Below are 11,190 nucleotides of genomic sequence, written 5' to 3'. Positions count from 1 at the left end.
TCTCTCATTAGGTTCGAATGGTCCAGTAAATCTTCCAATTTCGTGTTAAGGCTGGTAAATAGACCAGTACCATACTGCTCGGTTCAGCTTGGTAATGAGCTCATTGGGGTTCCTAAAATCAGTTCTTATTTTGTTTGTAAATATCCCATTATGCTTAACAAGCTGAGGTTGAATAAGGGTTGCTTGCTTGGCTTGGTTGGTTTTGAGTAGACCAACATTATCTTTCAACATTAAAAATATAAGGCTGGTCAGCCGCCACAAATGTGCTCGGTTTGTTCAGTGAACAAGCTGAGATTCAACAACAGGGCTGTCGGCATGGCCAGGTAGGTTTGAGAGGGCACTTTCTGCGCGCGTACAGAGAGAGAGAGAGAGAGAGTTGTGTAACGTGTGAGTAATTCATTGCTATGCAAATAGAGACAAGCTGGAGTTTAATATTTCTTTGATTTTCTTTTGTTCTTTTTAAATTTTTATGCTAATTTGATTTTTCTCTTTATACCTTTTCAAAAATGAAAAATGACTGTACGCAAAAATGCTGCATTTTTCAAAATGCCCTATAAATTTTGAAATTCGCCTGATGTTCAAATTCAAAAATTTTGTGCTGTAAAAAGATATTTTTACCCTTTGCACAAGCAAATTTTCTTTAGATATGTGAACTCCCTTTTAAATATTCATTTTTTTCAAAATATGTAATTTTTTTCAAATATAAGAATTTTCTTCTTTCTAAATATGTCAATTTTTACTAAAGGTTTTTAGCGACACTTTTGAAGCATCACTATTTTTTTAACCATAAGTGACACTTTTGCAAATACCAGGCATGAGTTTTTTTGTCAAACATGTCTTGACATTTGCAACCATGAGTTTCAAAGGTCTTCAAAATGTACAAATAGAGGAGTGTGAAGCCTGATTTCTATCTTGATATAAATTTTTAATGTTGGAGGATACATTTATTTAAAAAATGTGTGTATGTTTGTGAATATTCTCAAAATGTGTCTTCTTTTAATAAAATTGCATAAGGGGTAAGAGGAAATTCATGAATTTTGAAAAAAAATTATATATTTGAATATTTGAGAGGAAGTTTGCATATCTTAAAAAAAATATCCATTTACAACCAGAAATTTATGAATTTGGAAAGTGAGCATATTTAAAAAATTGTAAGATATTTCATGAAACACATCATTTTTGTCATGCACTACCGTCATTTTCCTTTTCAAAAACCCATTTTTTAGGGAAAATTGTATATAAAATCCCATCTTAAATCATCATTCTAAATCAAGTACTACCTTTTGAATATCTCAAAACAAAAAGATTTCACATCCACCTGCAACGTTTTACCATCAGCAGCAGATGCAGTCCAGTCAGCATCAATGTAAGATGCAAGTTGTGTTGAAGAGGATCTTGAGGACAGATAATATTTTGTGTTTTGAAATCACTACCATCCATGGCTTGATCGAAGCAAGGAGTGGTTTCTCTTTAGCCGGACTGCAGCCATCCACAAGCGCAGGCTGCTGGATGCAGTCTGTGAGCAGGACTGATTCCCGCGATCGGATAGAAATACTCCGAATGGAGAGGTAAGGCTCTAAACCCTCTCTCGTATTTCCCTTTCAAAGAAATTGATTTTTTCTCTGTATTTGCCGATCATCGGGGGGTCGCTCATGATAGGCACAGAGTGGGAACGGTTTGTGCAACCGTTCCCCCCCTGATTCTGTGCGGGTTTAACGGAAGGAACACCTTCCGTGGGGGAGCGTTATCCGCGTGGGTAACCACCACCAACGTGGTGGTTTATCCCAACACCACTCTCTCTTTCTCTCTCATCTACACAATCAGATTAAAAAAATGAAAATCCGGCATTTTGGAAACTTCCTCCCCAGAGAACTGGTTGTGATAAGATATACTTTCTTCTGAATGTTATTGGGCCTTTCTATTTGTTATCTAGATCTAAGTCTTGCCTGCAATTTGTCTTTTCTTTAGCTTCGGATCATCTTTGCTTGACGTGCTTGTATGAAACAACTTATGATATCATTTCTTGTGCAAATATTTGAAATTGACGAGAAAAAAGCACAATGTTGGGAGAGAAATGCTACTGTAAACTGGATTTTCTCATTGTCAACTAAATTGTGTGACTTCAAATCATAATATGGCTAGGTGAAGTTATTGTGGCCATGCTATTTTGAAGTTCTGTGGATATTCCTCGAATTCCTTGAAATTTTGTCATGACATTGTTTGTTGCATGACTTAAAAAGAAACTTATGGCTTATTGTTGCAGAGAGCAGGTTCACCTAATATGTTTCATGGAAGAATTAATGCTCTCGCTTGGAACTACTGTACGTTCACCAAATGTTCTTGCCGTCACACTTTATCCCGCAGAATCTGTTGTTGAAAATGTTGATGCATTATACTCGGATATGTTACATACTTCACCATTGGACGTTGAAAAAAACGGCGTAAAAACTCTTGATAGGAAATTACTTCTTGCATCTGAGACATTCTTGATCTCGATTTCTGATGACGGGAAGATCTGGAAGTGCTGCTGACTGCTGAAGGGATCAATCATGACAATAAAAGTGCACCAAATGTGAAGAAGGTTACTGATAATACTGACAATATTATTTCCACCATAAACACTGAGCAAGTGAATTCGTCTGATCTGGGACATTCATGGGACAATGTGAAAGAGTCAGAACCAGGGAGTTGCAATTATATTGCCCCCTCAACTCTGGCTCCTTTCAAACATGAACTGGTGTTCAAGGTTTTACAAGATCCATTTTTTCTCTTATATAAATAACATGGCAACTGTGTTACTTTGTATAGATTGGTTTCAAATAGAAGTGCTTTATTTGAGAGGCGGCTAGTCCAAATGGTGATGATCAAAATTGTTCTTGTGCGATGCTTGATTTATATAGGCATGTTTTTGTTGTTCTTTCTCATACTTAAAAGCAACATTTTGGGTGTGCTTACAATTGGAACTGTAACGTGTTAAAGTGTAATGGTGATTAAAGTTCAACATGGTATAAAAGGTAAACTGAAAAGCAGGGATTACAGCCACTTTTCCTGCATCTTGGATTTTCTTAACTTGCTTGCTAGTCCTCAAGCTTGTCATTAATGCTTATCTTTTCTGATTTGTAGTTCTGTTGTTCCTTTTTTATTGTTGTCAATCTTGTTTTCTGTTTCTTTTCGGTAGATGAAGCTTGAAGGTAATACATACTGTTTTATTTTCATGTTCGTTTAGAATCTCAGTTTATGTCTTCTTGTATATGCAGGTATGCTTAGTTGGACAACTTCACCTTCTATCTTCAACACTGACTGTCCTTGCTGCTGCCAGTCCTTTAACTGCCACTTTAGCTCGTAATTATCACCTTGCTTCATATAAAGCATATGAAAGATGCTTTTATGAACATTGGATGAATTTTTGATGGATTATTTCTTTTGGATTTGACCTTTCCCTTTTTCCCATGAAGGTGGTGATAATAATCCTGCGGCGGGGGTTCCATTGGTTGCTTTGGGGACTCAAAGTGGAACAATAGATGTTGTCGATGTAGCTGCCAATGCAGTTGTGACAAGCTTGACTGTTCATGGTACTGCTATCAAAGGCTTGAGGTGGCTTGGGAATTCTAGGCTTGTATCGTTCTCTTACACACAGGTATTTTATAGTACTATAGTGCATATTGTTGGTTTCTGTTGTTTTCACTGGTTTCTACTCCAGTCCTGGGAAAAAGCAGATCCCCTGTCTCCAAAACCTCACCCGGTTCCACTGTCGGGGGAGGGATAACCACTCTAGTTGGAGAGGGAAGATGCTCTTGACCCCGGTCCGCCCATGGAATTCGTTGGTTTGTTCACTCGGGCTGTGAACCATTGATCAAAACAAGGCAAGTCTTTTATTCAGTGGACACGGATTTTAGTCATAACTACAAAACAGAGGTGCAGAAGCACATATATATATATATATATATATATGCTTCTGCACACCCAAAGCACCATGTGGGTGCGTCACCCAACATGCTGGGTGCAGGTCTGGGGATTGCATCGGACCTTTTTGGTCTAATTATGAATATGGTCAACTTTGAGCAAGTCCAAATTTGTCCAAGTTTTAGAAAAATCTTAAAAACCTAAAAAGCTTATACTCGTATAATTAGAAATGTATTTTGTGGAGCATACACGTACATCCATATATACTTACACATGCATACACATGTATGTTTTCCACTCTCTCTCTCTCTCATACACACACACACACACATTGACACCCCTACACCCATGAAATTGCCGTCGCACCTGCACACACCTATTTGACACACACACACACACATATATATATATAATGTATGTATGTACATATCAATGTTTTTAAAAACAAAGTATGTATGTATGTATGGATATATCAATGTTTTTAAAAACAACCCAGTGACTTGAGAATCGACTTGGTGATGACTCTCTCTCACACACACACACACACACATTCACACCCCAGCACCCATGAAATTGCCGCACACACATAATGTATGTATCAATGCTTTTAAAAACAACCCAGTGACTTGAGAATTGACTCGCTGATGCTTGATTCTTGACTTGCTGGGTCAACTTAGGTGACTCGGCCAAGTGTATAGAATCTATCATTAGATAATTGCATATATAAGTATATATGATATACAATTAGATAAGTGTATATACATATATATATATATATATATATATTATGCAAAATATATACATTTGTACACATAATTAAACAAACAAATAATTTAATTATAAGTTGACCCAACTGAGTCATAGCCGAGTCAACTTGTGACTCAATGAGTCTTGTGGACAATTCAAAAAATCAAATCAAAACCCTATTTTCTACAAACATCATAAATTATTCATTTATGCTAGTTGATAAAAAACCCCCAAATATTCTAACTGAAATCAAATCACACAATATTTGTGGATTCATAGTTCATGTCTAATGGTAATTAGAAAAAAACACAAAAACCCTAAAACTATAAACTAAACATTTATATCATTCTAGAAAAAACCAAAACCCTAATTACTGCAAACAACATAAACTATATATTTATGCTAAGTGATAAAAAACACTAATATTCTAACCAAAATCACATCTCACAATATTCATATATTCATGCCTAATGATAATTGAAAAAAAATCACAAAAAAACCCTTAAACCATAACTAAACATTTATGTCATTAAAAACAAAACAAAACCAAAACCGTAATCCCTACAAACATTATAAATTATGAATTTATGATTAATTAATTAAAAAAACCCTTAATATTCTAACCAAAATCAAATCACATAATATTCATGGATTCACACCTAATGGTAATTAAACACACACACACACACACATTAAAACCATAAATATAAAGATTTACATCATTCTAAAAAAACCAAATAAAAACCTTAAATCCTAACAAACATCACATTATAGATATGCTAATAAAAAAAATCTGTGATTAAATATTTATGTCATTTTAAAAACCAAAATAAAAAATATAAATCCTAACAAAAATCAAAGATTTAGGGGTTTGATAACCAAAATCAAACATTTATTAATGAAATAATGCTTAATTATAATTAAAAAGAAAATAGCAGAGCATAGCAGATCAGAGAGAGAGAGAGAGAGAGAGAGAGAGAGAGAGAGAGAGAGAGAGAGAGAGAGAGAGAGAGAGAGAGAGAGAGAGAGAGAGAGGTCATGGTTAGGGACTTGGGGGTAGAGGGGGAGAGGCGTGGGTCTGGTCTGAGTGTGTCTGCACTGACCTGACCTTTCTAAGGGTGAGGGTGGGCACTCGCTGCCCCACCTTGACCTGAACCCCCATTGGGGAAATTTGGGTCAGGGTGGGCACATGCCCACCCTAACCCGAACATGGTTCCACCCTATATATATATATATATATATATATATATGGGTTTGTTTAACATTAAACTCATTACTTGTATTAGTATTAACTTCATCCAACTGATTGAAATGAATCAAAATATCTTTAAAAGTAATAACATTTTTTGAAAATATAGGGTTGCCTTTTGGGGCCAAAAAGGTCACTTCCACTTTCCAAATTCAAAGCTCGTAAAGTATACATTCACTTTTTGAAAGCTGTGTTTTGACTTTTTGTTTTCCTCCAAAGCAAAAAGACTCAGTTACCCCAAACAGTAACACTTGCATGTGATTCTGGTTTGGTCACTTGTTACTATTACAAAGTTGGTTACTGCTTGTTGTTGTGCAACAATATTACTCTTGCTTTCCTTGAAGTAAATATATTCAATTTCGAGAATGAATATATTGAATACATGCTCATGCATTTGAGTGGTTTCTTTTTTGTCATAAATTTCCCTTATTGGTTTTCTGTAGATCAAATTATCAAGAGGCATAATTATGGGTTGATAAAAATGCTTTGCAAACAGGAATGTTAAAGAAGATTCAAAGTTGCCTTCTGATCTTTGTGTATGGAAAGAAAGCTAGAATGGAGATTGGTTCTATGTTTTTTGATAAAATAAATTTGCAGTGTATTATTTTGTGGCAATGTTTGAGTTAGTAATCTGGAGGGTCAACGTCAGATGAATCAGAAACAACACATTCTGGTTTTCTTGATAAGAGCCTCCCTAGAAAATTCATATAGAATGGCAATATTATTGATGTCTTCCTGTGTATCTTGTTACAATGGTTGAACTACTTAAGATGATGCCTGCAATGCGATTTGGTGAAGTCATTCCACCCTTAAATCAGTGGTCAACTGGTAATTTTACAAAAGTCCAGTAGCCATGGACCTTATTCAGTGCCTATGTACTTCTCTTGTTGCTTGCAACAAACATGTGGCATTTGTGAGTAAGAAATTCTTGCTTAGGTTAGTCATTCACCTGCTACCTCATCTAACCAAATGAATTGATGGGTCTGGTTAAGATGATTTTTGTCATTCTTTTCCACCTGTCTTGTGTAGATAGGGTGATTGATTCTAAGAAGAAATGCTCAGTGAATCAGATGATTTTAGAAGCGCTTTTGTTGGTTATGCTTGTTTCAAGCACTTTTTGCTGTTGTAATTTTATTTGGTCTTTTCATCTCATTACTTCAAGCTACAACTGTGTTCAAGCTCCAGTTAGTCATCCTTTCTGTGTTATAGATTGCCTTCAAGATTTCTTTATTTTTTTTCCTATTATGCTTTTGCCAGATTATAATTCCTTTCTCTTTTCAATTCATATTCAACTTGTTAATGGTAATTGATGTTATGTTGTAACTAAATTAATCCAGGTTAACGACAAGGGTGGTGGCTATATCAATATCCTTGTTGTTTCCTGTCTTAGGAGTGGCCTTAATCGTCCACTTAGAGTCCTACAAAAACCAGAACGTGCTCCTGTTAGGGCTTTGAAAGCTTCTTCCTCTGGGAGGTATGTTTCAGGCTAAAGTTCTATATATATTACTTTTTGAAATTTATTTGAGTGTTTTTTCTTGTCCATGTTTGTATTCTTTGCTATTTTCCTATGTCTCATATTTGATTTTGTACAATCCTGGAGTTTGAGATGCAAACCATACTCAATTATAAACCATTCTAAGCTTTTTTGTTGTCTATTTTTAGCATATAGCCCCCAAGCTTGCCTTAAGAATTCCTTTGGTATATTGAAACTTACTAAGGATACACAATATAACTTTGTTTATGAATTGGCTTGGATCTAGGAGCACTTTGATAGCCACTCATTTTCTCCTCTTACTTTGCTTGTTTTCGCTTCTTACCTCTTAAGAATAGAGGTATGGGGAGAAACATTAGACCACCATGCTTCGACAACCACCCTGCCCAACCCCTACCATGCTTTACCACTGTCTTTGTCACCTCTCTTTGGCTCTCCAACTTGTTCCATGCCAAAACTCGTCCATGCAGTTTTCTTCCTCTCCCTCCTCCCCATTCAAATAGAAAAATGTACGCAGTGCAGATTTGTCACCATGATCAACATATATAAATAAAAAAGAAATAGATGAGAAACCAAGAGGGAAAGATAAAGGAAGAATGGAAAAGAGAGAAGAGAGAAATATGAGAGTGAAGTAGGAGAGCTTCAGGGCATGACTTGCCCCTTCTCTTTTCTATTCACACAAAAGTGGGTAAAGAGATAAAATTACCCCTGTGCATCAGAAAAGCTGCTGCCCATATACATAGACTTAATACATGGACAGCCAAACATATAAAAAGTGTGAAACATGACAAAAATAGACTTTTGACTACATTCCTATATTGTAAACACTCCCCCTCAAGTTGGGATGAAAGATGTCTATCATTCCCAACTTGCTTACAAGATTATCATGAATTGCCTTGCCCAACAATGCCTTTGTAAGAATATCTGCCAGCTGATTTCCTGTATGACTATCACTTTAAAAATTTTCTTTTTTATCTTTTCCTGAATAAAATGAGAGACAGAGGAAGGTAAAAGTTAAGAAGGTAAACATAAATTAAAAATGAGAAGGGAAGAATAAGGAAAAGAAGAGGAATAAAAAGAAGAAACCTTAATATGATTTATTCACGTTTTCCCCTCATTTTTCCTCTTCCTTTTTTGTTGCACCTTTCAAAAACCTTTGAGTCACCCTTTCGTACTCTTACACTAAGTATGACTGTACAAACCATTTATTCTTGACATTTTGATTTTGAACATCAATATTTTGTTAATCAAGTAATATTAGCTCATTTCTTTGTTAACAGTATCTTGCTTATTTAATGAAATATTTTAAACCTCTCACAGAAACATTCTTATTTTATTTCGAGATGCTCCTGTGGAGGTATGGGCAATGACGAAGAATCCCATGATGGTATGTAGATTTTTTCTTCATTTTCTCCTTCATGAAATTGAGCATAAATATTTGTCTGTCACACCTTTTGATAGGACATTTGTTGTCAAAAAGATCTAATTGCTGCATATACAGTTTCAATAATGCCAAGAGGGTGCTAAAGTGGTTAGACCTGGTCCAATGAATGAGGAACATGATGAGGGGGCTAGAGTGGTTAGACCTAGTTCAATGAATGAGGAGCATGATGAGCTCAAATCCTCTCCTGCACACTTGTAAGAACTTCAGCAGTGGTTAGATTGGGGATAGTTATATTCACCTTGAGCTTCTTACATGACAGCCCAAGACCGACACAACCCCCATCACTTGGGTCAGGTTCTTTGTTAGACAGGAAAAAGAAAACCACTATCATCATAATAAGCTGTCACATGGGTGCGGGTGCGGGTGCGGGGATTCAACACTTTCAAAAAACCCGGGTGTGGGGGTGCGGCAGGGGCAAAAATGTAATATATATATATATATATATATATATATATATATATATATATATATATATATATATATATATATATATATATATATATATATATATATATATATATATATATATATATAAAGAGGGTCCGGGGGTTATCCTATTGCATCCAATTTTGAAAAAAAAAGCAGTTTGCAATTGAGCCAGCTGAGTGTGGTTCATTCAACTCATGCTTGTCATGAGCTCAATCTTGATCGGATTGCTGGAGTTATAAGCCGAGTTTGAACACCCCTAGCTGGGTTGTTTATGAACACTGGTTGCTGATAATAGTGACGTTATGTGGGCTATCAGCTTGGGTCCTTTGCACAATAAATGGTGGTGATTAGGGCTGTTAAGGGGAGTAATATGCAGGCGGGATTTGGGTCATGATTTTTGTCATGTACCTGACCCGATCCAAGTATAAAATGCATTATTTATAATAAAAAAACTGAAATTATGCAGGTCTGAATCTGGAATTCCACTTTTGTAACCCGAACCTGAACTCGAGCCTGTGATTTGTTATTTGGGGGGGGGGGGGTCAGATATACCCTAATGGGTTGTGTACTAGACCCATTGACAGCCCTAGATGAAGAGAACGAACGGGTGATGATCTCATAACACCTATTTGATAAATCAACGATCTACTCAATCATAGTTAAATGCAAATAATTAAAGTTTAAGCTGCTTTTGAAAATGTTAGATAAGTTTTGGGTTTATTGAATTTACTTTAGAAAAAACTCGATAATTATTTTGAAAAAAATAAAAATGGAATAAATAAAGAACGAAATATCCGCTCCCGTCTTCCCGCAAATTTTCCTCTCTCTCTCTCTCTCTCTATGCATCCCCAAACCCTAAGATTTCCGATCGCGGAGAGCCCCATTCCGGTCGACAATCATCTCCGCTTCTACCCATCTTTCGATTTTGCGTTTTCCCAGTTTTTCAGGACTGATTTCGCGAAATCCCCCGGTTTCCTATGCATCAAGCATGGGCTTCCTGCGATCAGGAACTACAAAGATCTCGGCTCCACCACCCCGAAGAGGATCGATTCCGACCGCCAGCAATCGACGGGAGCTCACGAAGCCAGCGACATCGAGGCAAAGAACGTCGACATCGCGACGCTCGGGAACCTCTGCGTCGACATCGTCCTCGGTGTGCCCAACTTGCCACCCGCCTCTGCCAAGAATGGAGCAAAATGACCCTGGGTGCGGTCAACGCACCTAGGGTCGGGTTGACCGCACTCGCACCCGAACCTGCATTTAGTCGCATCGACGCGGGTGCGGCACCCTGCTAGCCGAATCCCTGTGACATAGATAATAAGGAATTGGATCTTGAAGCATGCAGACATTTATTCTGATATACATAAATTCACATGCAAATAATATTTCATATATGTGATGTACTACAACCAATGAAAATGATTACAAAAAAGGACACCACAATCAATGCAGTAGTATTTTCCAACATTATCTCACATTTTTAGTGGTATCATCTTCTTGATCATCATATTACATCCTATGTATGCATTGTATACATTTTTAGTGGTATCATCGTTACCATCATAATATTCTCTTCTATGTATTGTCTGTGTATTGTCTATATCAGAACAGTATTGCAGTCTTAGGTTTTACTTTAATGTTCTGTTTGGGTGCCAGAGATGGGAGGGGAGATGGTATATAATGAGGGTATAATTAATACCATCTACCCGACAAGTGTTTGGGAACCCCGTTTTGGGAGATGAGAATGGTGTTGAGAGTGGAGATAGGCCATTTTCAACTATATCCTCACAAGGATGTAGTTGAGAGCTCCAACATCATCTCCCAATTTCTTCTCCACTCCCATCACCCCTCTCATCTCCTCTCCAACACCGGCTCCCAAACAGAGCCTAAATTATACAAAAATTTACATTATTAATTTGCCAATTA

General features: G+C 36.6%; 1 protein-coding gene across 1 annotated transcript; it reads left to right on the top strand.

Moving 5' to 3' along the window:
• The first annotated feature begins 1,371 nt into the window (after window positions 1–1,371).
• On the top strand, window positions 1,372–10,464 carry LOC149815328 (uncharacterized). Its single transcript, XM_089990526.1, has 7 exons — window positions 1,372–1,568; window positions 2,264–2,321; window positions 3,258–3,342; window positions 3,456–3,637; window positions 7,237–7,373; window positions 8,712–8,831; window positions 10,212–10,464. The coding sequence occupies exons 1-7, from the start codon at window positions 1,372–1,374 to the stop codon at window positions 10,462–10,464; spliced, it is 1,032 nt and encodes a 343-aa protein (XP_089846652.1).
• Window positions 10,465–11,190: the final 726 nt, after the last annotated feature.

This window comes from Nuphar pumila, chromosome 15 (genome assembly GCF_984573655.1).
Source record: "Nuphar pumila chromosome 15, dmNupPumi1.hap1.1, whole genome shotgun sequence".
NCBI lineage: Eukaryota > Viridiplantae > Streptophyta > Magnoliopsida > Nymphaeales > Nymphaeaceae > Nuphar > Nuphar pumila.
The sequence above is the reverse complement of the archived record's forward strand: the minus strand, read 5'-3'. Positions and strand labels throughout refer to the sequence as shown.